Here is a 27,201-nt window from a genome sequence, read left to right on the forward strand (position 1 = left end):
GGGTGGTGGGGAAACCTTAGAATATTATAACAAAGAAACAGGCTCTCTTCTAGTCTGTGATGAAGTATTATACTACCTAGTACCACTGATCTTCTTCTTTGGCTTGGCTTCGCGGACGAAGATTTATGGAGGGGGTAAAAAGTCCACGTCAGCTGCAGGCTCGTTTGTGGCTGACAAGTCCGATGCGGGACAGGCAGACACGATTGCAGCGGTTGCAAGGGAAAATTGGTTGGTTGGGGTTGGGTGTTGGGTTTTTCCTCCTTTGCCTTTTGTCAGTGAGGTGGGCTCTGCGGTCTTCTTCAAAGGAGGTTGCTGCCCGCCAAACTGTGAGGCGCCAAGATGCACGGTTTGAGGCGTTATCAGCCCACTGGCGGTGGTCAATGTGGCAGGCACCAAGAGATTTCTTTAGGCAGTCCTTGTACCTTTTCTTTGGTGCACCTCTGTCACGGTGGCCAGTGGAGAGCTCGCCATATAACACGATCTTGGGAAGGCGATGGTCCTCCATTCTGGAGACGTGACCCATCCAGCGCAGCTGGATCTTCAGCAGCGTGGACTCGATGCTGTCGACCTCTGCCATCTCGAGTACTTCGACGTTAGGGGTGTAAGCGCTCCAATGAATGTTGAGGATGGAGCGGAGACAACGCTGGTGGAAGCGTTCTAGGAGCCGTAGGTGGTGCCGGTAGAGGACCCATGATTCGGAGCCGAACAGGAGTGTGGGTATGACAACGGCTCTGTATACGCTTATCTTTGTGAGGTTTTTCAGTTGGTTGTTTTTCCAGACTCTTTTGTGTAGTCTTCCAAAGGCGCTATTTGCCTTGGCGAGTCTGTTGTCTATCTCATTGTCGATCCTTGCATCTGATGAAATGGTGCAGCCGAGATAGGTAAACTGGTTGACCGTTTTGAGTTTTGTGTGCCCGATGGAGATGTGGGGGGGCTGGTAGTCATGGTGGGGAGCTGGCTGATGGAGGACCTCAGTTTTCTTCAGGCTGACTTCCAGGCCAAACATTTTGGCAGTTTCCGCAAAGCAGGACGTCAAGCGCTGAAGAGCTGGCTCTGTATGGGCAACTAAAGCGGCATCATCTGCAAAGAGTAGTTCACGGACAAGTTTCTCTTGTGTCTTGGTGTGAGCTTGCAGGCGCCTCAGATTGAAGAGACTGCCATCAGTGCGGTACCGGATGTAAACAGCGTCTTCATTGTTGGGGTCTTTCATGGCTTGGTTCAGCATCATGCTGAAGAAGATTGAAAAGAGGGTTGGTGCGAGAACACAGCCTTGCTTCACGCCATTGTTAATGGAGAAGGGTTCAGAGAGCTCATTGCTGTATCTGACCCGACCTTGTTGGTTTTCGTGCAGTTGGATAATCATGTTGAGGAACTTTGGGGGACATCCGATGCGCTCTAGTATTTGCCAAAGCCCTTTCCTGCTCACGGTGTCGAAGGCTTTGGTGAGGTCAACAAAGGTGATGTAGAGTCCTTTGTTTTGTTCTCTGCAATCCATTGCAGGCAAAATCTTCGCTAGGATTCTACTAAATAGAATAATACCTAGTGTCGCCGAGAATATTCACCACTGATCTACACCTGGACCATATACCTCCATCCCCATCCTGTCCATCTACCTGTCCAATTTTTTTAAAAATATCAAACTTGAGCCTGATTTACCAATTCAGTTGGCAGCTTTTTCCACACTCCCATCTTCTGTGTGAGAAGTTCCCCCAATGTTCCCTTTACATTTTCCCCTTTCGACCCATGTCCTTTAGTTTTTATTTCACCTAGCCTTAGTGCATTTCCAGTTCTCTATTTATACTATCATAATCTTGTATACCTCTTTCAAATCTACCCTCATTCTTCTACACTCAGGGAATAAAATGCTTAGAATTGGCCTCATTACCTCTGGCTGAGGATGAAAGTATTCTATCAGTAAGAATCATTGTGTGGAATGGGAACTTCTCCGTCGAAGGCTGGAAGAAACTGCAGAGGGTTGTGAACATGCCTCAGATCATCACACATAACCCCCTCCCTTCCTCCCCTCTGACTCTCTCACACACACACACACACCCACACACACACACACACACACACACACACACACACACACACACACACACACACACACGCACACACACACACACACACACACACACCTCCCCTCCAACCCTACAACATCTCAATCTGTATCTCCTGCTTCGTCGAAAAAGCAGCCAACATATTAAAAGGCTCATCCAACCCCGGCCACACTCTCTTTACCCTGTTCCTCCTAGGAAAGAGAGTCATGAGTATGAGAATACGCACTGCTGGATTCAAGGACAATTTCTTTCTCACTGATATCAGGCTCCTGATTGAACCTCAAAATAGTAAACTTGCTGCTTTTGCTCTGTACCAACTGATCTCTCTCTGTAACTCTGCACATTTATAGTATCTTATTGTATCACCCTATCACTTTTCAGCTTTTTCTCTTCTGCCCTCCCACCTGTATCCACGCATGACCTCTTATTTGTTAGCCTGTCCTCCTCCACCGCCCCTTCCTCCCTCCTCTTCTTTTCCCTCCCCCACATTTTTCTTAACATGTCTGCTGATTTTGATCATAACTTAATGAAGGGCTCAGGTCCAAAATATTGGTTACCCTTTGCTTGTTCTCGGCCAGCAGTGGCCAAACTTGCTCAATGTAAGAGCCACATATGATAAACCTCAGATGTTTGAGAGCCAGAAGACATGAAAAAATATTACATATACTGTTTCACTCTTACATGGATACTTTGTTACAAAAAAATTATATAGATATTAAGAAATATGTGTATATAATAATATGTATATAGTTTTTAAACTGCTTTTTTTATTTGTATTCTTTATATTTATTTAAATATATAAAATAAATTTATATTCACCAATCAAAAATTCTTTCTTTTCTTTGGCTTGGCTTCACGGACGAAGATTTATGGAGGGGGTAATGTCCACGTCAGCTGCAGGCTTGTTTGTGGCTGACAAGTCCGATGCGGGACAGGCAGACACGGTTGCAGCGGTTGCAAGGGAAAATTGGTGGGTTGGGGTTGGGTGTTGGGTTTTTCCTCCTTTGTCTTTTGTCAGAGAGGTGGGCTCTGCGGTCTTCTTCAAAGGAGGTTGCTGCCCGCCGAACTGTGAGGCGCCAAGATGCACGGTTTGAGGCGAGATCAGCCCACTGGCAGTGGTCAATGTGGCAGGCACTAAGAGATTTCTTTAGGCAGTCCTTGTACTTCTTCTTTGGTGCACCTCTGTCACGGTGGCCAGTGGAGAGCTCGCCATAGAACACGATCTTGGGAAGGCGATGGTCCTCCATTTTGGAGACATGACCTACCCAGCACAGTTGGATCTTCAGCAGTGTGGATTCGATGCTGTCGGCCTCTGCCATCTCGAGTACTTCGATGTTAGGGATGAAGTCGCTCCAATGAATGTTGAGGATGGAGCGGAGACAACGCTGGTGGAAGCGTTCTAGGAGCCGTAGGTGATGCTGGTAGAGGACCCATGATTCGGAGCTGAACAGGAGTGTGGGTATGACAACGGCTCTGTATACGCTAATCTTTGTGAGGTTTTTCAGTTGGTTGTTTTTCCAGACTCTTTTGGTATATACCCATGTAATAGTTGAATTTTGAAAACCAATTTTTAGGGTAAAATTTAGGGGTCAACTATTACATGCATACTAATTTTGACCGCAGTAAGTACCTGCGGCTTTTGAAGTGTTGGGAGCTCAGAAGGGCAGGTGGGTGCTGCAACTGGGTGGTAAGTCCATGTTCAAGGCATCAGAAACTCAGATGGACGAGTGGCCGAGGCCTAAGCGAGAGTCCATGATCGGGGTGTCTGGAGCTCAGATGGGTTGGTACCCTTATGATTCCTGTCCCAACAAATTTCTGCAAGCTGCATGTTACATGTCAAAGAGCCTCAGTTTGGCCACACCAGCTAAAGGTGCTGCATGACCTGTTGAGTTTCTCCAGCACTTTTATGTATTGCTCACAAAACAATCTATATGACAGCAGTTTAGACACAAGCAACAATAAAACGACCATCGTAAAAGTAAAACAAATGTAGGTTCATAGCCTTAGTTATTGCCCGTTCTGCCTTTATCTTGAGACCTTGCTCGTCCTCTCTCTGAAACCACCAGCAGCTCCATGGTTACCCTGCAGCACTGAACTCCTGCATGAACTTGAACTTAATCTCTACTATTGCCTTCAAACCTTGGAATGTCCTTCCTAAATCTCTCTCTCTCTCTCCCCTCCTTTTAAACCTCCTGCAGTGAACACGTCCCAATAACATCGCCCCCATGAAGCAAGATGGGGCCTTCAGGAATTGATATTGGTGAAGGCAAATTTGGAATGTTGTGTGCAATTTTTGCCACCTTAGTACAAATGTTTTACAAAACCTACTTGTTGGAGCTTTCAAGATTTTAATCCACAGCAGGAACAGGTGCTGGTGGATGTTGCAGTGATGATGTTATCAAGGTGTGGGATATAATTGTAGAAACTTGTGCCAGGGACATGAATTATTTCAGGCTACGTTAACTTTTATACCTTCCCTCCAAAGAGAAGCACCAGCTGCAGTTACATACTGAGAATAAAGAGGAATCTGGCACCGATTCTTCTCCTAATTACTCCTGCACCTGGATTGCTCTAATTACCTTCTATACAAAGAAACACATCGCAAACTTTCTTCAATGCTTTGGGTTTCTTTTTCTGAATTAGTTCAATTAAACAGAATTACACTGGAGACTGCAAATCTAATTTTTATGAGCATGTTTAACCACAAATGATGCCTGCTCCTGTCACAAAGACCTAACCAATTGAACTTTAAGATGTATACACATAGGAGTAATTAAAAAGGAATTGATGTATAAAATTATACTGTGCAATTACAGCTGCTGTTCTGGATCCAGGAAATCCCAATCAACAATGTTCTTCATGAAGTCAGTATCAGAATTTATTGTCATGAACATGTCACAAAATTCCTTGTTTTGAAGGAACATCACAGTGTAAATATTTATATAAACCACCTTACAAAATAAATACAAATAGAACAAGAAAAAGTTAAAGTAAGGCAGTATCTGTGGTTCATTGTTCATTCAGAAATTTGATGGCAGGGTGAAAAAAGCTGTCTTTGAGGTGCTGAGTGTGCTCATTGCCACCTGGTTGAAGCTGCACGGTAAGGTCCTGGCAGCGGAGGCTCTGATATCCCGTTTCGCCTGCGTTTCGTTCGCCTTTATCAATTCAGCTGTGCTCACCACTTACAAAATGGATCAAACCGATAACATTCAAAATTAGCCCTCAAGTAGAAATAATATTTTTTATTTCTCGGCAATTGTCGGAGAGGAGGGGTCTTTGGCTGGGGTCAGAGATGTACCAGTGAGTTTAGAGAGAGAAAGACCCAGGAAAAAGGGAAAGACACGGGATGGGAGTTGGGGAACGAAAGACACTAGATGGGGGGGGGGGGGGGGGGGAGGGGTGGAGAGAGAGAGAGAGAGAGAGAGAGAGAGAGAGAGAGAAGCATGGGATGGATAGAAGCACTAGCAGTTACGTGTCCAATTCCCATCCAATTCACTGGCTTCCACACTGCTGCCGGCAGGTAATTGGTCAGCAGACATGTTCTTGAAAGCATTTAATATCCATATAATTAATTCCAGGTCACAAATTTTCCTGGTCTTTAGGAAAACCCCTTATTTTCATGCAAATCAGGTGTTTCTGTGTAAAAACTCCATCTGTCTCCTTTAAACATCTCCCACCTCCATTTCTTAAATGCATGCCCACTGAGTTTCTCCAGCATGTTGGTGTATTGTAAGTAAATCTGAAGAAGCTCTGCAGGTCAGTGTCCTTTATGTAGCAAAGTTTAAAATACATAACCATTGTTTCAAACTTGAGCCCTTCATCAAGGTATGAGGGAATGCTGGCAGGAGTCTGAACAAAAGGGTGGAGGGTGAAGGGGGGGTGGCAAAGGCAGGAGATGATAGGTGGATGAGGGGAAGGAGGGATGTCTGGGTGGGTAAGGGGGAAGGGAGGAGAGAACTGGAAAAACAGGAAAGGGGAGGGGAAAGAAAAGGTGAGCAAGTTCAGCAGAAAGCAGAGAAATCAATGTTCATGCCATTTGACTGAAAATAAGGTGTTGTTCCTCCAATCTGCGGGTGGTCAGGTGGGATAGTGCAAAAGGCTATGGACAGACGTGAGTCTGGGAGTGTGACTCAGGAATGAAATGGTTGGCTACTGGGAGTTCACTGTGGTGGCGGTCAGAGAGGAGATCTCCCTGTCTGTGCTCGGACTCTCCGATGTAGATGTAGAGGACGCCACAAAGGGAGCACCGGATGCAGTACATAAGTCATGCGGAAAAACAAGTGAAGTGTTGCTTCACTTGAAAGGGAGGAGGTATGGGCGTAAGTGTTGCACCTCCATTTGACCTCCTGGCTTCTCATTTCTGCCGCCATCTTGCAGTCAACTGTGACCTCTCACCTGTGCTCTTCCTCCTGCCCCTTCCTCCCTCCTCTCCTCTCCTCTTCCCTCCTCCTTTCCCCACCCCCCCACCATCTTATTCAGGTGGATGCCTGCGTTTGTGTATACCTGACGAAGGGCCCAGGCCTGAAACATTGGCTACCCTTTACTTTCTATGGCTACTGCGTGACCTGCTCTGTTTCTCCAGCATGTTTGTGTGGACTCGATCCCAGCATCTGCACACTGACTGGTTTAACTTCTCTACCATGTGACAGGTTTAGTCTGGGAGAAAGATTCCGACTGACCACCCTATTCATGGTTCTCCTCCATCAGGTCTCCCTTCAGCCTCCAATGCTCCCAAGAAAGCAACTCAGTCTGAAGTAAATTTCAGAAATGCATCAGTAGCAGTATTTTATTGTTTAGAATGTTACCTCAAACCAGCTTCCATCTTTAGTGTAAAATAACAGAAAATGCTGGAACTCATCTATGGGTTAGGTAATGGTTGTTCAGAAAGTAAGAGAATGGTGTCATCTTATGCAATGCACAATTGTGCTGGGGAATCTCAGCCGGTCACATAGCATCCGTAGGAAGTCAAGGGTAACCAAATGTTTCAGGCTCTCTCTGCACTAATCCCAACCTCACTATCAAACCCACAGTCAAGGGTGGTGCTATTGTGGTCTGGTGCACTGACCTCTACCTTTCCAAGGTCAGATGACTGCTCTCAGGCACCTCCACCTACTGACCCATTGAACAGGACCCCGTTGAGTTCTCTCACTCTTGGTATCAACTCATTGCTGAAGTGGAGAGAACGATTTATCTCAATTACTAAGTACTGTTTTGAAAATGTAGGAAGCGAGCTGCCGATTTGTATGCAGTTAGATCCCACCATGAGCAACATGGCAAACACCGGCAGAAGCAAAATGCTGCTGATGCAGACAGCCTGCAATAAACATGGAAAGTGCTTGCAGGAATCAGACAGTCTGAGAAATAGCAAACCATAACAGAAAAGAACTTCTGTCTGTTATCTATGTGAAACACGAAAGTCTACAGATGTTTGTGAACAGTTCCCATAATGCTGAATAGACCGGCTGAGTTCCTCCAGAATTTCGGTGTGTTTTTTTGCATTTATCTGCAGTTACCACCAGAGTTTTTCCAATCCATCACAGATGGGCCAAAGGGCCTGTGTCTGTGCCGTTTAAATCTATAACTCCATTCTTCTGTGAATATTGCCAGCACATTTTGAATTGTAATTTAATCTGTTTCTGCAGTGCTGCTTGAAATATACTGTGCAGGGTATTGGAAGGACACTCCATAAAGTGTCGCCACAATACTCTTCCCCTTAAAACATTTATACAAAGCGGATGGAGTGCGGCAGGAACACCACACCTAAGCACAGAACTCCCTCTGTGTTAGCACCAACTCGGATTTGTATGCACGACCCTGGAGTTGGATTTGACCCCATACCTTATGGCCTCAGGGATGGATGGAATCTCCTAGACACAACCAGCAGCGCAAATGACAGTCAGAAGTCCTGAAGATCAGGCAGTGGTCCTCTGTCAGCTCTCTGCACACTCCTCTTCCCTCCCCCTCCATGCTCATCACACCAGGTTCTTCTGATATGATTTCCTTGCTTAAAATAATTAAATCAGCAGGGCCTTAAAGTTGGTACTCAAATTTCGTAAGGACAGGACAAAGGTGCTCTGATTGCTCGGAGCTTTGGAGTACTGTGTTCAGTATTTTTTTACATTTAGATGTACAGCACAGTAACAGGCCCTTTTGGTCCATGAATCCGTGCTGCCCAATTTCACCCAATTGACCTACAACCCCAGGTACGTTTTGAAGGATGGGAGGAAACCAGAGCCCCCGGGGAAAACCCATGCAGACAAGGGGTAGAATGTACAAACTCCAGCATGGGATTCAAAGCCAGTTGCTGCACTAACCATGCCATCTGGTATGGTGTATTGGTGCATTGTGTTCAGTATTTGCTGTATTATGCATGGTGTTGGTCACTGTGTTGCTGGAAAGATGTTGTCAAGCTGGAGAAGGTGCAGAGAAGATTTACAAGGATGTTGCCAGGACTCTGGGGCCTGAGCTACAGAGAGAGGTTGGGCAGGCTGGGGCTTAATTCTTGGGAGTGCAGGAGGATGAAGGGAGATCTGATAGAGTTGTACAAAATGAAACAAATAGATCAAGTAAACGCAGAGAGTCTTTTGCCCAGAGTATGGGAATTTGTAACCAAAGGACATAGGTTTAAGGTGAGAGTGGAGAGATTTAACAGGTTCCTGAGGGGTAACTTTTTTTACACAGAGGGTGGTAGGTATATGGAATGGAATGGGCTGCTGGAGTAGGTAGTTGAGGCAGGTGTTACTGCAATGTTTAAGAATAATTAAACGGATACATGGATGGGTTTAGAGCGGCCATTCTCAACAGGGGCTAAATGGCCAAAGCACATTTAAGGGGGTGGGGGGCACAATCAGAAATCATAAAATGTTTTTTATGTAGTCGGGAGGAGAGAAATATGAAAGAAACCAACAAAGCGACTGCTTCATGGGGAAGGGGGCCCATAAACTTTGAGCAGAGTCCTAAGGAGACGTAGCCAAGAAAAGGTCAAGAATGGCTGGTTTAGAGGAATATGGACCAAATCAGGTAGTAGATTGGATCATTGTGGGTGGGACAGTTTGGTTAGCGAGGGCAAGTTGAGGCAAAGGGCCAGTTTCCACAATGTGCGACTCTAGGAGCTTAGAAGATCGTCCTTCAGAGGTCCAACATGTAATACATGGGCAGTAATCACAGGGCCAGTGTCTAATATATGAGCTGTGATTACGGGGTGAATGAATAATCCTGTACATGGACTGCAATTACAAGGACAATGTGTGATACACATGTTTTATTGTATAATACAGCAATCTAACCCCTTTATTTGTGCCACTAACTCTAGATCTCTTTTTTTCAAAGATTATAAGGCCACTCCCTCCAATGTTATTTTTCCCAAGGCATGCTATTTACTCTTGACAAAAATTGCCATGGCAACTGCTGACATAATGCAGGGCTGCCATGGAAATGAATAGGGATATATTTAAAGTTTGAAACTGATACAGTTTAAAGGAGACGGCAGGCAAGATCTGGCCTTTCTCCACAGTGCTGTGTGAGCATTTGCAATGAATTTAATTTGTTACATCTGGCCACAGTCGCACTTTTAGTCAGACTAAATGGAAAAATAAAACCTTACAATGAGACATTTGCAATCATTCCTCTATCTCCATTAGTGACCAAAGATGGAGCAACAGATTATATTGCGTCCAACCTTGCTGCCGATGCATCATTAGCTGAGAACAAGCTCTGAGACAAATAACGGAGAATGCAATGTGATACGGTAAAGGAAAAGCCAAAAAGGTGCAGATGCTGGAAATCTGAAATAAAAACAGAGCCTGGTCGTACGTAGTTTTGTGAGATTGGTGACACAGGTCGATAGGTTGGTGCAGAATGCCTGTGGCTACCATCTGCAGCTTTAGTGTTTCTTTACAGCAGGGCTGATGAGTGGCAAGCGACATTTGCACCATGCAATCCAGACAATAATCTCCAGTGACATTCCTCTGAAAGTCATCATTGATTTGAAACTCAATGAACCAGCCTCATAAAAACGGTGACATTCTGAGAATGAGTTTATTAGGATGTACATTGTACAATGCGCTGAGATTCTTACTTCCTGCAGCCAAAAAGGTTCTTTTGAAAAAAAAAGCAACAATAGTGTGTGTTAAATTAAATTCCCCACTATTAATGCTCTAATTTGTTATCAGAGTACATATATGACATCACATACAACCCTCAGATTCTTTTTCTGTGGGCCAGGCAGAATTTCCAATTCCGTAAATTGTACTCGTTGAAGAATTGTAAACAGACTGTGCAAATACAGATGTAGGTATAAATAGTAAAATAAATAATGAGTAAAATACGAGTCCTTAAACGAGTCTCTGTATGAGTCTGTTGTTCAAGAGACTGATAGTTGAGAGTAGCAACTATTCCTGAACCTGGTGGCACGAGTTGTGTAGCAACCTTTCCTGAGGGCAGCAGCGAGAACAGAGCATGTACTGGGTGCTGTGGATCCTTGATAACTGTTGCTGCTCTCTGTTGGCAGCGTTCCATGTAGATTCACAGAAGCTGCAAGAGCAGGTCGGAACTGTGTGACACTCCCAGGTTTTTGCACTATTGACGAGGAACCAAACAGGGATCTGACGGAGTGCGCTTCACTCTCTCACTTCCAAAAACAGCGTAATCCTAACAAGACTCCCCACTTTTGAATCATCAGCGATTTTGGACACAGGTTCCGATGCTATCAATTAAATCCCTTCTAAAATCTATGAATCAGCTTGGTTGAAACATGGATACTTTCTGAAGGCCCATTAGTGATATCCTGCCAATCTGGATGGCTGTCCATGATCTTTTAGGTATGCTCTGTGCCGTCAATCACTTAGCCAGGGTAATAAAAGTCTTCAGTCCCATAAGTTACAACTTGAACGCTTTTCTAGAATTACACAGATAGAAAGTTCATGGCCTCCTTGCCAGAACTAATTTTCCACAAACACAATTTCCTCTTTACAAATTCTTCTGGCCTTTCTCTGATTGATGGGGTGCTTGTAAGCCATTCAGATACCCTGCCCTGAATTACTTGCTCAGTGATGTCCAGCCAATGGATATTGCTAACTGGTCCCTGGTCTTACTCTCTAAGTTGGTTGAGGTAAACATGAGGCTGGGAAACTAGAACATTGTGGGCTGAAGAGCCTGTACTGTGCTGTACTGTTCTATGTTCTAATACACAAAAGTGCTGGTGGAACTCAGCAGGTCAGGCAGCATCCGTGGAGAGCAGTAGGCAGTCGAAGTTTCGGGCTGGAACCCTTCATCAGGAATGCCAAAATTCGAGCATTCAAGTTGGGGTCTGGGGTCGATCACTGGGTTACAGTAAACAAATAGAAAAAGGAGCTGAGAGGTGATGGGGGGAGGGGGGCAGGGGCTAAGAAGGATGATCTCTGAGGACGAAGGGTAAGGGGTGGGGAGCTGTAAGAAGGAAGGTGTGGGTGATGGACAGGGTAAAGAGAAAGGAAGAGAAAGAGTCAGAGGGATGAGGGAAAGCAAGAGAACAGAGGGAAGGGTTAATGGAAATTGGAGGAGCTAATATTGTTGTCTGAGATTGATAGAACACTACGGCACAGAAACAGGCCCTTTGACCCATCTAGTTTGTGCCAAACTATTTTTCTGCCCACTCCCATTGACCTGCATCTGGACCATAGCCATCAATACTCCTCCCATCCATGGACTTGTCCAAATTTTTCTTAAATGTTGAAATCGAGCCCACATTTTATTTGCCACTTCATTGGCAGCTCGTTCCACAACCACCACTATCTGTGTGAAGAAGTTCTCATTAATATTGCCCCTAAACATTTCACCTTTCACCCTTAACCCATATCTAGTTCAGTGGTTCTCAACCTTTTTCTTTCCACTCACGTACAACCTTACTTACTCCTCTCATCCTTCTTCGCCCCAGGACATATTTTCCAATTCAAGTAATGTCCTGGTAAATCTCCTCTGCACCCTCTCCATAGCTTCCACATCCTTCCTATAAGCAGGTGACCAGAACTGAACACAATGCTCTAGGCCTTCTTAACTATCATATCAACCTGCACTGGAACCTTGAGAAATGTATGGATTTGGATCCCAATTCCCTCCATTCCTCCATGGTGTTAAGTATCCGACCATTAACCCTGTTCATGCTTGACCTCAGTGCATCACCTCACACTTTTCTGGATTGAACGCCATCTGCCACTTTTCTGCCCAACTCAGCATCCTGTCGATATCCTGCTGTAACCTACAACAACCTTCAGCACCACCCACAACTCTTTCCACCTTCGCATCATCCGCGAACTTACTGACCATTGTTCCGCTTCTTCATATGGGTCATTTTTAAAAATCACAAAAAGTAGGGATCCCAGAACACATCCCCTGCAGTACTCCATTAGTCACTAACCTCCAGGAAAAATACTTTCTGTCCACTACTACTCTCTTTCTACAGGCATGCCATTCTTTAACTCACATAACCAAGGTTCTGTGGTTAAAAAGATAAAACAGTGCAAGAGCATGATCTTTGATTAATGGGATGTCAATTTGAGAGTTGGATAAAAATAAGAAAGGGACTGGAGTAAAACTAAAGTCGATGAAATGTTCTGGCCCAAGTCACTGGCAGTCCTTTTTCTCCCACTGATGCTGCTCGACCCTCTGCCTGTTCCTCCAGTAGATTGAGATTTGCTCCAGGTTCCAGAACCTGAAGTCTCCAGCAGTGAAATGATCCTTGATTCTGGAAGTGCATGTTTTAAAACTTGTACATCTTCTGCCTGAAGGGAGGAGAGACCAGAGTGTCACCGGGGTGCAATGGTCTTATAATAAGTTGGCTTCTTTCCTGAGGTATTTAAAATTGCCAAGTGCCCTTTTCCTGTGCGGTTAGATTTAATTAAGAGAGACAATGGTACCTGCAGCTGTTTAAATCTGGACTCCATTCCTCCAACATCCACAAACACCATGTGCAAATAATCAAGCTCACATATCACATTTGATTAATTTCCTTTCTATGGTGTGTATCATTTCCCCACACTTCAACAATGTTGCAATTCTTTTTTTAGGAAAATAAATCTTCAGGGACTTTTGTTCACTTCTTTCCAGCAACAAATTGTGAACCCAATGAAAGTCACAGCACAATAATCTTGGAGTCTAACTGCCATTGTCCACATCTTGCTCCCCTACCCCCACTGCCCCAAAGACCAATGCACTGGCTGGGTTTCAAAGCTCTGTGGTTAGTTATATCATTTTTGCATTTGGCATTTTATTCCAGCCTTACTTGGAAGTGAAATTAACACAGCACAATTTGATTGAGTTGTTTATTCTATTGTGTACCGAGGGAATGAGAAACTTTGTTTTGCATGTTATCCAGGCAGGCCAGCCTCAACATAATACAACAGTTAATCCAGCAATAAATAGTTTCACCAGAAAAGGTGAGAGTATTGTGTTAAGAAGTACTATTAAATAGCCCTAAACCAGCTATTCTCAACAGGAGACATAGAACATTTAAGTAAAAGCCTTGCTTCCTTTTCAACTCATGTAACATAAATAGATTGTTTTAAAAAAAAAAATTTGATAAAAGTACAGAGAAACCAAAGCTTCACTGTTTCACAGGGAAGAGGGCCCCCATGAACTTTGAGCAAAGTCCTGGGGGGGGGGGGGGATAATCACCAAAAGGATGAGAATGGGAGATCTGAGGAGTTAGTATAGAAAGGTGGGATGGGCTGAAGGCTCTACACCCATGATATATTTCTCTTTGGTTTTATGTTCATTTGTAGTACAGTGAAAAAGGGTTCTTCTAAGGGCAGTCCAACAGGTCTCTATCATTCATCATTGTGGAAAGTACACAATTATAGAGGACACCAATTGCTCTCTGAAATGGCTCACAAAGCCATTCTGTCCAGGAGCAATTTGGCAGAGGATTAAATGCTGGCCTTGACAAAGACTCCCCAATAATGAATGGGAAACTAGCTGAAATAACATCATGCAGATACTAGAAAACAGAGATAAAACTAGAAAATACATGAAAGATTCAGCAGGTCAGGCACCAGCTGATGACTCCACCTGGAAGGTTAATCTTGGTTTTATTCTGTCCTGACCACTTCCAAATTTTCTGCTTTATGTAGGTTCAATCGCAATGCTGCACATCACCAGCATATGGTCAAATATTAAAGTCTATAAATACAAAACCTGGGGTTGAATCACTCTAACCAAACTTTACTTGTGTCAATATCTTTCTTGTAATGGTGCTCAGGTGTTTTATGTTATGCAAGTAGGTAGTGGCCTGGGAAAACACCAGTGCAGGGGGCTCCTCACTGACAAAGGCACCAGATAATTGATGATCACCACCTCCAAAGCACAGGCAGGATTCAGATTCAGAATGGTGGCTGCACTACCTTTGATATCTCTGGTTAAAAAAAACCTTCAAGAATCCCATGTGGGTCATTTTCACATAGTCTGCAACTGTGCAAGAACATGGCTCACATCTTCAAGGATGTGAGAATATTCTATTGTAGCCACAGGCTGACACAGAAGACACCGTTCAAACAAGGCAATTGAGCAGGTTGCACAAAGGGACACTGGTGATGCCCATCAGTCACATGGCAGCCAGGGTGTGTGATAGCAGCCAATTCATTAAATTGGTGTCAGCTGTACTCCTTGTTGTCTTATTTCCGAGCTCGAACCTCAAGCCACACCACGGCATTAATTCAAAACCATGGCATCCCTCCCTGCTCTCAACATTTATCCTTCAATTTATTTGCAATGTTTCTACATTCTTCCCATGTCCACGTGTTTTCCCCATGTTCCAAAAACCACAAGATAGAGGGACAGAAGTAGGCCATTCAGCCCATCAAGTCCACTGCCATTTCATCATGAGCCAATCCATTCTCCCACTCAGCTCCACTCTCCTGCCTTCTCCCCATAATCTTTGATACCCCATCTATTCAGATGCCTATTAATCTCTACCTTAAATACACAACAACCCCACAGCAGCTCATGGTAGTAAATTCCAGAGATTCACCACACTCTGGCTAAAGAAATTCCATCCTTCAATTCTGAAGTTGTGTCCTCTCGTCTTTCACTCTATCATGGGAAACAACTTTTCCCACATATATTCTGTCTATGCCTTTCAAAATTCAAAAATCTTCTGAACTCCAAGGAGTACAATTGAAGAGCCATAAAAACTCATGTGTTGATCGCTTCATGCCAGGAACTCAATCTAGTGACTCTTCTCTGAACCCTCTTGAAGGCTGGCACATCCTTTAAATAAGGAACTCTAAACTGTTACCTGTACTCCAACTGAGGCCTCATCATTGCCTTACAAAACCACATCACATCCCTACTCTTAGATCCCATTCCTCTGTATAGGAATGTCACCACTGACTCAACCTGGAGGTTAACCTTTTGGGTATTCTGCATGAGGAAGTCCCTTGGCACTTCCAAATTTTGAATTTTCTCCCCATCCAAATAAGAGCCTGCCCTTTTATTCTACCAAAGTGAATGACTGTACTTTCCAACATTCCATTTCATTGCCATCTTGTTGCCCGTTATTCTAAACTATCCAATCTTCTCCACAGCCTGTTTCCTGCTCACTACCTGCCCCCCCACCATCTTTGTATCATCTCTATATGGGGCTGGTGGGGTAATTGATCACGTGGGTGTAATTGAGGAGCACCCTATTTGTCTCTGCATTTAGAAAATCAGAAATGTACTAAGACTGTACCCATAAAATCAGAATTGCTGTTATTGGGATCTTTCAATGAAAATATTTCTCGAGTTTTCTCTGCTTTCAAAATATTTCAATGCAATACACAAGCAGATGCCGATGACCCAAACCTTCCATAAGCTAGCGCAAAGACAGAACATCCCAGTCTGTGTAAAGATAGCTTTATTTATACATAAATCTAGAAATAGAAATTAAAACATGAATATATACAGATCTGAAAATAGCAAAATCACTTTTTATTCCAGACAAAATAATTAGTTAACAGAAGTTACAGCTTTTTCCACTTGTGTTAAGACAGTTTGGAACTTTGAGGGCATAATTTTAACCCAACCAGGAATCTGACAAGATCCCATCAGGTATTATTACTCCATAGAATTACAGAGTAGTATTAAGCCAGATATGAAACCCACGCTCCAACTCATCCCACCTGGCAAGGTAAAAAAACTGCACTCAAAGTTACCCTGCTGGCACTGGGAGCAACTCTATGGATCTTCCATAGACCCAGACCATCGCAGACACTGTACACACAATGAATACCAGTATTTAGAGTAGCACAATCTTAAATTGGAACACATTACACTAACTGGTGCCATACTTCTCCAGAAGCCAGGTAATGCACTGATCTGGCCAGATTCTAACAGGAATACATGAAGCAAACCATGGCACTTTCACCCCAACTCACCCCAAAACAGAGTCAAGATTACAATGTTGACTGAAGGGCACAAGTTTTCATGGAACCTCACCTCACTCCTGCAACACAGGGACTTTGAACCCTCAGAGAACCATGCAAGGAAGTCTCGTCGCCAGACTCTCAATTTAAAACCATTCTCAAGCCTCAAACTGCTTCAGAAATCAAATCACCCTGTAAAGTATAGGAAGCTTCCCACCCATCCCAAATACCAGAAGAATGAAGTCAAGCTTCAGAGCCAAATGTTAAATGAAACACATTTCACTCATGTGATGCTTTTTCTGGGCCAACTGACAGCAGGGTTTGTACCCATAGGTTTGTTCCATGGCATATCACTGGTTTACAAAATCCCTACCCCTCTCCCTCACCAAGTGCAAACAAGAATGTTGCATAGTATTACACCAACATTAATCCAGAAACACTAAGATTTTACTTTAAAAACGTACCAAAATAGTTTTATTGAAAAAAAAACAAGATTTATTCTTTATATTTTTAAGAATGACTGTACTTGGGCATAGCTCTCAATACTGGACTCTGCACATGAGCTCTGCAAAGTTTCTCTAAACAGGGTCTGACACAATTGAGAAATAATGTTTTTAGCAGAAAAAACACAAACAAATCCTAGTTACTGGATGGTCAAACAGGTACAAAAAGATGGAGTTAGTTGGAGATAGTCATTATGGCCAAACAATAGTGAAATAGTGTTGGCTTAGCTGAACTCGGGAAAAAAAAGGCCCTGATAAAAAAAAGATTACAGTTCAGTAATCTCTGGCACCAAATGAAGTAGGAATTAGCTCACATGATACTTTAATTACATTATAATAGCTAAATTATAAATTTGGTTCCATTGAAGTGGGTGGGAGTAGCATTGACAATGTACCAAGCACAATCTACAGAGGACAAGTTTCCAATCTCCTTATAAAAACAATGAGACTGTTCTAACAAGTCCAAATCCCAATAAGGAAGTAGAAAGGCCTGGAACCCCCAAAATCCAACCAACCCCACCTCAAGTAGATTTAAAAAAAAGCCTGTGCATGTTTTGTTCCCATTTATCATTGCAACCCCTGGTCCCCAATTCCCTTCCTCCAACCCTCATCAAAAATGTTGATCCTGCTCAATGAGAAACATTGGACATAGCAACAATTCTCCCAAAGCAGCAGCCAGCATCCAAATTTTGTTTTATATATAAAGTTATTTCAAATAAAACTCTTCCCTGAAAAAAAAACTCAAAGGCAGCCAACTCTGACCTTTGAGTGGAGGCAATGATCAGAGGTAAAAGGAATAAAACTTATTCAAAGCAAAGCAAGCATGTTTGCGTTTTAACAAGAAAAGCACAAACATACACAGAATCCAGCAGCCAAACCAAAGCAATTTATTTATAAAATAATAATTTAATCTACAAATTGCTTTGTAATCCAAATACTTGTATTTGTACAAGGAGGCACAGGAAGATACAAGCTTGGGTTAAGTTTCCTCAGAGTCACAGGCAAAGATGTATGTACACTTTGGACTGTGTTTATGCAAAATTCTCATTTCTTTTACATTCATTCCAATGGTCATGGCATGATGAGCAGTCAATAATCCTCCCATCCACTTCAATGGAACCAGATTTATAACGTGAAATAAACAGACAGAGGATTCATTTTTTTTTGCAGCATGGTAGAATGCCCTTCTGATCCATTAAACCATGCCACCCAATTAATGTTTGAACCCTGTACATTGGAGGGTGGGAGGAAAGTGGAATACCCGCCCAGGTCACAGGGACAATGCCTTTGCAGACAGCACTGGCCAAATGTTCACGTCAACCAATCAAATATAAAGCAATGTTCTCAGATTTTATATAGAGTTTAGCCACAAAGGTTGACTATTTGAGAGATTAGTGTACAAAATACAGGATCCAAATCAAAATGACCTCAAGTCCACGGGGAAATGGGAACACAAACTGATTAGATAGTTTACTTCTGCACAGAATATCGAAGTGTCTGAGCAGCAAGGACTCCATCAAATTCAGTAAATGAGGCCTGAAGACCATTCAACTTCAATATGCTGGCAACTTATTTTCTTTTCTCCGTTTAAGAACTTGGAGAAAATAGTTTAGTTTTTTCAAAAAAAGCTTTTTCCACACAAAGGACCATTACTCACCAACACTAACTTGTCATGCCCTGATTTAAAGGGGCAACAGCCCCATATGAAACACTTACTTTTAATAAAAATGAAATGACAAATAGGATACGTTGTCACAGAATTTTAAGTCAGTCATCCAAAACACCACTTACAAAAGTCACATTGACACAAGGGAAGTAGAATATTTTAAGGATTAAAAAAGAAAATGAAATTTGTTAGAGCCAGTTCTTCGAAGATTGTGCCAATGCATACAATTGTACATTAATAAAATGCTACAAAATTGATCTATAATTAAGCACACGACTGCAGCAATTTAATAAAACCCAATTTTGTCAGTTTTGGGGAGAAGGTGGCATAGGTGCAAAAAAAAAAAGCAGCAGGAAAAAAAAATTATCCCATCAAGGATGAGATCAATTGTCAAAGCAGATTAATGTTGAAAGGAAATGTAATTGTGCTTCTTCATTAAAGATGGAGACAGTAGGTTTTGATTTAGTGTTTGAGAGGCAGGTTTGTAGGATAGGAAGTCCAAGGTAGGGAATAACCTGCACTTGTCAGAACAAGACAAATGGAAACAAATTGTGGTCTCCAGGCAAAATTTAAAAAAAGGAAATATCAGGACAATGAAATCTTTCTTCACCTCCTCAAACCTCAGCCGAAATGGTCAACAACATGGGCAATTATAGGGAGTTTTCCAGCCTCAACTGTTATAAGATCCAGGATTGACAAATTCTCCCTGTTTATAGGGAGTTTCTTTTACCCTCCCCATGTGTAATAATATAAAAGATTAGCAGAGACTTTAAACAAGCTGCAAAATGTTGCTCCACTTCCTCTTCTCTTCTTAAGACAGAAGCTCCTGGAGAGAATATAAAGTCTGTGGTACAAAAGTTCCTGCTGAGGTTTATGCGTAGAACTCTGTGGTGGGAGCCTTCTTGTAGATGGGCTTCTTACTCAGGTCATAGCTGCCCTCGTCCTTCTTCCTCATGCGATAGACAAGGAGCAGGATGAGGAGAATGGCGAACAGGAGGCCAATGGTGCCACCGGCAATTATTGCTGAAAGGTGGGGGGGGGGGAAAGGGAGAAGAGAGGGGAGAGAGAGTCAGTGAAAGAAGTCTGAACAAGGTTGCACTTCCCCACACCGACGCATGTGGCCTTCATTCATGGCTGAAGGCCATTCTGCAGCTTGCACTGATGGCAGCCAATAGGTCCCAAGCAAGCTCCGTTCCTTGGAGCAGACTTAGCCAGTAACCGATCGTGGACACACATCTCATCACTTGTCAGGAAGGCGCAATAGCGACAGCACTTCCTGAGAAGAATGAAGTGGGCAAGGCTACCAGCCATTATGTCAACTTCCTCCAGGAGCTCTAGCAAGAGCACGACCGTGTGGTATGGTTGCTTCAGAGAAATGGATCAGCAGTCAATCCACAAGACCATAAGTGTGCACTCCCCCCCCCCCCCCCCCGGAATCATTGTCTGAAGAGGGATTGATTGAGGATCCTTCCACCCAATCAGAGCATCTTTCAGCCACTCTTGTCAGGAAAGCGATTCAGGTGTATCAGAGCCAGCATCACCAGGGTGAGGAACAGGTTTTCACCCAGGCAAAGAGTTTGACTAGATAGATGACCACTGCCCTAACTGGATTCTGACTAATTCCTCATTTATGGGATGGGCAATAGATGGTGGCTGGTGTTATCAATAACTACAATAAATGAGGGCAAGGCAGAGGAAAGGTTTGGTTTCCATGGGTTCAAGGAGAGAGAGCAGACAAGTCTGTCCACTGCCTGAAGATATAGACAAGGTGGACAGCCATTCCAGTCCCCCCAGCAACCCCCTCCCCACAAAAAAAAAAACTGCTGCCAGAATCTCATACCTGCTAGCATCTCCGTGCTTGCAAACATGCTGCTGCCATTGTTTGTGCTAGCCATGGCAATCCGGTTGTCGATGTCATCATGCGTTGGGGCATTTTTGTTCAAGAGCACCTCATTGCTCAAAACAGGACTCTCTTCGTCAACCATTAGATCCTCATCTTCAGTGATGTGATTGTCCATTTCATCTTCATCCTAAAGGAGGAAGAGTTCATTTCAAATCCGATCTGGTTTTGCAGCCAAGAAACATGGTTTTCAGCCCAACTCAACCAAGTTACCCATCTGAACAAGCCCCATATCCCCTAAACTCTATCCACGTACCTCTCCAAAGGGCTTTTAGACTAGAGGTTCTCAACCTCCCCTCCCCCCACAAGCCACCTTAAGAGATCCCTTGGTAACCAAAGAACATTGATCCTGAAATGCACATTCGATTGGATGGGATATTTTTTTGCCTCATCAGTGCATTTGCTTTTTTGGGCAGAATGCAGAACAGGCCATAATCCAAGATGATTTGGCAAGGGCTGTACAATGCCAGAGGAAGAACAAAAGCCAGGGAACAAGATGGCATGGACCTGTGGCTCGTAGTCCTTTGCATCTGGGGACTATGACTGAGCAGTTCAAATCTCAAGATGTCAGATTGGAAATTTTAGACATCCCCCAAAATTCCAGACTAATTTAATAAAAAAGTAGCGTCCATAATGATAACCATGAAACAATTGGATTGGTGTACAAAAAGCCATCTGGTTTACCATTCCAGAATGTTTGAAAGGAAACCTGCCACCCACAGCTTGGTACTGCTGAGATCAATGCTTAAACCCCCTCAGCTCTGGGGAAACGTTAATGATGGATAAAATGACAGCAATGTCCACATGAGAAGTTGGCTTGTCCAGTACACAGCTGTCAGCCATTTTCAGGGATGAGTCACATCAAGTTTGGAAAATGCAGCAAAAGCAATGGGCATTTGGGGAAGTTCCATTGCATTTTGGACGTTCACTGGTCAGTCATTATTGCATCCCCGACACAGCCCCCCCTGGTGGATAAAGAATTGAACCCCTCTCACCTCATCAAGCAGATCTTCATCATCTGGAAGAAAAGAACATCCAGTTAGTGAGTTGCAGGTTAACCACTGCTATTTCAAGCATCTCAATACACAGCAAGCTTCCCTTCCCATTCTCCGAGGACATATGGAGCACAATGGCATTTAGATTTAAATTTATTAATTTATAAAATAAATTTAGACATGCAGCACAGTAATAGGCCCTTTTAGCCCACGAGTCCACGCCACCCACGCAGACATAGGCAGAATGAACAACCTCCTTACAGAGGATTCAAACCATGGCCCAGATTGCTGGCGCTGAAACAGTGTTGGGCTAATCACCACACTAACCATGCCACCCCAATTCCTTGCATTTCAAGGAATTAATCCTAGTGAGAGTAAACCATGGGGCAGGCAGCTACCACACAAGGCAACACCAGGACAACATGGGCAAATAGGCAGAGAACACTATTCACATCTGCTTTTTGAACAGCAAGCTCTCCATTTCCATCACACTGCTTCAACCCAATATCCCTGGGAAAATCAACCCCTGGCTCATATCCCATCAACACCTTTTATCTGTTAGTCTGTGCTCCTCCCCCTGCCCTTTCTTTCCTTCACCTCAGCCTTTTAATTCACAGACATAGAATATTACAGCATAGTATAGGCCCATCAGCCCTCATTGTTGTGCCATCCTATATATTCCTACCAAAAGAAAATATTAAACCTTTCCAATCTTGTAACCCTCTATTTTCTTCCAACCAAGTGCCCGAGAGTTTCTTAAATGCCCCTAATGTTTCAGCCTCCACACCACCCCATGGCAAGGCATTTCACTCTTTGTATAAAGTAATTTACCCCTGATGTCTTTCCTTCCTTCACTTTGTAGAGTTGTCCCCTTGTGCTTGCTATTCTTGGCCTAGGGAAAAAGGCACTGGCTGTCCACTTTATCTAGGACTCTCAGCTTCTGGTAGACCTCTCAACTCTCCCCTCATCCTTCTGCACTCCAAATTCATGTGCCTGTCTGGTTTTCACTCATACCTTGAGGGACTCAGGTCCAAAACACTGGTTATAGATCTATCTCCCAAGGACACTACAAGACCTGCTGAGTTCCTCCAGAATTTATGCTTTTACTTTAGTAAAAGAATCTACCTAGAATCATTCACTAAGCCCCTTTCTGCTCACACTAACCATCCGAGACTCTCATTCATAAAACAATATTTATTTATACCAAGGAAACAAGTCCTGCATATTGTATGGTTTGCCTGTATGTTTTGCACAAGGACCAGAGAACAGTTTCATCCGGTTGTACCTGAGCAACCAGACGACAATAAACTTGACCTGACTTTCATGTGCTTGGTTAGGCAGGGCATTGATGAAGGTTTCTAGAGTCAGCCTGCAGTTTAAATGCTGTCATGTGCACCCAGGCACAGAATTACATTTTAATTTAAATGCTGATGACAAAGATCATTTCCACCAACAAGCCCAGATGGAATTTCCGCTGCTCAAACAAAGGTGAAACACGCAAGGCAAAGAAACCCCCACGAATACAGACTTTTACTGTAATGTGGAGAGCAGCAACCTCATCAGCTGCAAACACTGCATTCCCCAACACCACTTCCTCTTTCTGTAGCAGCCCACACATTAACCCAGCAACAAGAGCAACCTTTCGGTGTCCTGACATCTCAGCGCAGAAGCTTAAAGCCCTCTACCTTACCCATGGTCAGGGCAAGGCAATGCAAACTTGAGGAGCACATCATATTTCTTCTCGACTAACCCAACGACACAAAAATCAATGTTAACTAATCTTCTACAACTCCCATCTGATTCCACTATTTACCTGCTCCTGGTCCTCTTAACTTTTCTCCCCAATGCGCACGCAATTTTTTCACCACTTGCATGGAAGTGAGATGGGTTATCGGTGTGAGGAGTGCGCGCCAAGGGCATGACTGGGACACTTGCACGGAGGGGAGTCGGGATGCTCTGAGGGGCTGACTGGGACATCAGGATGAAGAGGCTGTCGATGCTGCTGGGGTGACTTTCCCAGTCTCTCCCTTTCCCTGCCCAGTTAAGAATTTTTAAAATTATTATTATTATTTATATTAGTAAGGTTTTATCTGTAAACTTGGGAGAGGGAGTTAATTATGACAGTGGCATGGTTACAGGGCAAGCAACCGGGGTAAGAATTTAATTTAAAATTTGTAAATTATGGGAATTACTTGAATAAAGTGAACTTTACACAATTTGAAAAAAGTATTGAAATCTTTAATTACTTTCCATTTTGCACTTTCATCTTTTAAACTGTATTCTTAATGCAGGTGTATTAGTTGGGCATTGGAAAAGTGAGACTCAATCGGAAAATTCACATATCCAACATCCGCGATCCCCATAGGTGCCAATAATAGGGATTTTACGGTTTTTTCCCTCTACTGGTCTCTCCACCTCATACGCCCTGTCCTACACCATGTCAACCATGAATGGGATATGCCATTACGCAGGAAGCAGGCTTTCCGGTAAGAGGGAACAACTTTCACAAGAGAAGGCAAGAACACTTGTTATGGATGGTATTCCTTGTACCTGATCTTATTCCTGGTTTTCCTTTGGTGTCTTCAAAATTCAATCCACCCTGCTACTTTACCACAAATGATAAACCCATTTCCCTTGGAAACTAAAGGTAATCAAGATACAAGCAAATTACCACTGTCATCGAAGTCTCCAGAAGCATCACCCGAGCCGTATTCCGTCATGTGGTCGGGGTACAAGCTTGTTTCAGGGTTACCAGAACCCTCTAGCTCATTGAGGTGACTCCCTTCAGAATCCTTTGCCAAGTCTTTTTGCTGTTTCAGGGTTTAAAAGAAAGAACATTGGTCAGTAATGAGGGGAATCTTAAGGAACAAACTTCTCCCACCCTCCCTGCGTTGTCTGGCCCCACTAAATTACTGTACACTATCAGTTGCAAGCCAACAGGAATTTTGCTTCATTGTCCCCACCCTGTTCTCTCAGTCCCAACAAGGTCAGTACAGCACAAGTTCCAAATCACACGCTAGTGTTACATTCTGATAGTTGAAACATTCCACTGAGCATATAAACAGGAAGGGAGCCATGAATATATAGCCCACTTATTAATGCAATTGGATGAGAGACAAGTGACAACAAAATCCAATTTCATTTTTCCTCACCAATTCATTAAACCAGTGTGACCAGCAAATGCAATTAGTCATTTGCTCTATTTAAGTAGAATGCTTATATTAGATTCAAGCCAGCACGAGGGCACCCATTGGCAATAACAGAGATCCTCTTCACAGATCTTGATAGTGTGTTGGTGTCATCAGTAGCACTAGTGGCCTGAGAGAGACAGTGATACCAGGAAGCATTGACCTTGGTTCTGTAAAATGGCACATTAGATCTCAGACACTAGACAGAGTACAGACTTCCGACTGGCAGATTATCAGTGTTTTAATTAAAGTGTGAGAGCTGAAAGAACGTTAAAAACAAAGATTACAAATGGCAGGAATGCTGCTGGAAAACATGAATCAATTCCAATCCTATCAATTTACAATATGGAGTACAATGAGGCAGAATTAAACAGGAGGGCCTTGCCATACATATAGAAGGGCTGAAGGGCCCATCATTTTGTGCTGTGGGACTGTGACACCCCTCACCCAGTATAAAAGGGAGGGGAAAGGATGGCAGGTACCACAGAGACTCTGTGCTCAAATGCTTTCAGGGCCTCAAGGGCAGTCTCTAGATTAAGAGGAAGGGACTCAGACAAACCAAGCAAGCTCAGACGCTGCATCATCTGGACGCTGGCACAAGCAATGATTACTTGGACGGAGGGTCTTCTCACCACCAGAGAGAAAGTACAAGTAGGAGAGAAGGGAAATATAAAAATAGAGACTGTATCGAGTTACGGCCCATCAGCCACATATTTAACATTCCAGCAGCCAAGCAACAGCAAATAGCTCAACAAGACCAAGTTGGCAACTTTCCCAGCTCAAAACACTACTTGTACACATTGGTGACCTTCCAACGGCTCCACTGCAGCCTGTCCTGGGTGGCAGAGAACTTGTAGCTTCAAAATTAATTCACAGCCCCATTTAAAACAAGAGAAGGGACTGATCTGCTTACTAAAATCTTCTGATGGAGAGGCAATAGAAAAGTCCCACGATGACTCAATGAAATGACTTCATCACAACCAGTTTCCTCAATGGCACCATTTGGGAAGCAGACAAATTTCACAACCACCCTGCAGAGATAAGGTTACTGCTGTACACAACTCCAATTAATTGATTCTACTAAACCACATGAAGAGGATTAAAGAGGCACCATCTCTTGTATCAGAAGACTAGAGTTATTCCTACCATCTGCCTGCTCCAATGAATCCTGGCCAATTGCCTAATGACAGAGGCTCAGTCTTGCTGCCTCAAACTAAAGGCCTCATCTTGCCCTCGTCCTCTTCCCCCCCCCCCCCCCCAAAACCTGGTCCACACCAAGATGAAATAAAACGAGATCCCAACGAGGATCAAGATTTACACCACACTCCGAGAGGCTCAAGAATGGAATGAGACAAGAGTACAGACCGACCAATGATTGCATTGGTGGAGGAGGCAGTGGGGAAATGGAGGGAGATCGATTTGTAGATAACAGGAGCATTAAAGAGTACAAAGAGAATAGAGTTCTGAGGAAGGAGACTCATAAGAGCAGACTCAAAAGGTGGAGAAACCTTCATTAAAGGTAGGCCAGTTAGAAGGGTGGAATAACTCCTGCTATTTAGCTTCAGCCAGTCAAAACCATTCTCTCTCCCTTTGAGCTATACCAGAGTGTCTAACGTCTCGTGACAAAGAACAGAATCACTGATGAGGTTAGTCATGAAGAGCTCGTTCCAAGACGCTGCTGAATCATTCAGTTGTGACATCGTCGAGTCATGGAAATTTTTACCTGAACAGGATGTATAAATTTGACTCTTGCCAAATGCATTATTCCATCATTTGTGCCAAATCATTTTAAGAGTACAGTAACAGACCCACACCACAAAAATACACCCCCCCCAACAAGTTTTTGGAATGCGAGAGGTAATGGGAACATCCGGATGGAGGAAGCTCATGCAGGTTACAGGTAGAACATACAAACTCCTTGCAGACAGCAAAGATTAAAATCATAACCAATGTTTTGGGCCTGAGCCCTTCAACAAAGTATGGAAAAATGTCAGCAGGCACCCAAATGGTTCAGGTGCCTGTTGACATTTTCCCATACCTTGATGAAGGGCTCAAGCCTGAAACGTTGGTTATACATAGTTATCTTTGCTCTTTAAAGGACACTGTTGGACCTGCTGAGTTTCTCCAGCCTTGTGTTTTTATTTCAACCAGTGTCTGCAGACTTTCATGTTTTACTCTTGTAAACAGAGCCAGATTAGAACCTGGGCTGCGGATGTTGTAATAATATTGTGGTAATTGTACCCCTTAAAGACCTTTTATAGACAGTTTACAGCAGGCTCTCCATACTGAGAGAGGGTGTAATGGATGATTTCCCTGGCCCTCAGCTAGTCACATCTCGGCCATCCAGGCAGAATGCAAAACCTTCACACAACATTGCTTCAAGAGACTTGTGCTCAACAATTTGGGTCTGGTCCACAGATACTCCCAAATAAAAAAAACCTTCAATCCTGGTTTGAAATGTTCCATATTTCTTGCCCATTCCAATAATTATTGCACCCATCTTTGTTCACACCA

The 27,201-nt window shown here is 43.5% G+C and overlaps 1 protein-coding gene and 1 long non-coding RNA gene across 2 annotated transcripts in view; one reads left to right on the forward strand and one right to left on the reverse strand.

Moving 5' to 3' along the window:
- Positions 1–5,033, forward strand: part of LOC138735857 (uncharacterized) — a 40,778-nt gene extending 35,745 nt beyond the window's left edge. The window contains exon 3 of the long non-coding RNA XR_011339969.1: positions 4,877–5,033. This is a non-coding gene — a long non-coding RNA (uncharacterized lncRNA). The remainder of the gene's footprint in view (positions 1–4,876) is intronic.
- A 10,877-nt stretch (positions 5,034–15,910) lies between these two features.
- Positions 15,911–27,201, reverse strand: part of sdc4 (syndecan 4) — a 13,260-nt gene continuing 1,969 nt past the window's right edge. The window contains exons 2-5 of the mRNA XM_069884383.1: positions 24,171–24,309; positions 21,500–21,522; positions 20,445–20,634; positions 15,911–19,627 (exon numbers count right to left, since the gene is read on the reverse strand). Coding sequence (XP_069740484.1) covers positions 19,476–19,627; positions 20,445–20,634; positions 21,500–21,522; positions 24,171–24,309 — 504 coding nt within the window. The 3' untranslated portion in view covers positions 15,911–19,475. The remainder of the gene's footprint in view (positions 19,628–20,444; positions 20,635–21,499; positions 21,523–24,170; positions 24,310–27,201) is intronic.

The sequence above is a fragment of the Narcine bancroftii genome, chromosome 6, assembly GCF_036971445.1.
Source record: "Narcine bancroftii isolate sNarBan1 chromosome 6, sNarBan1.hap1, whole genome shotgun sequence".
Taxonomy (NCBI): Eukaryota; Metazoa; Chordata; class Chondrichthyes; order Torpediniformes; family Narcinidae; genus Narcine; species Narcine bancroftii.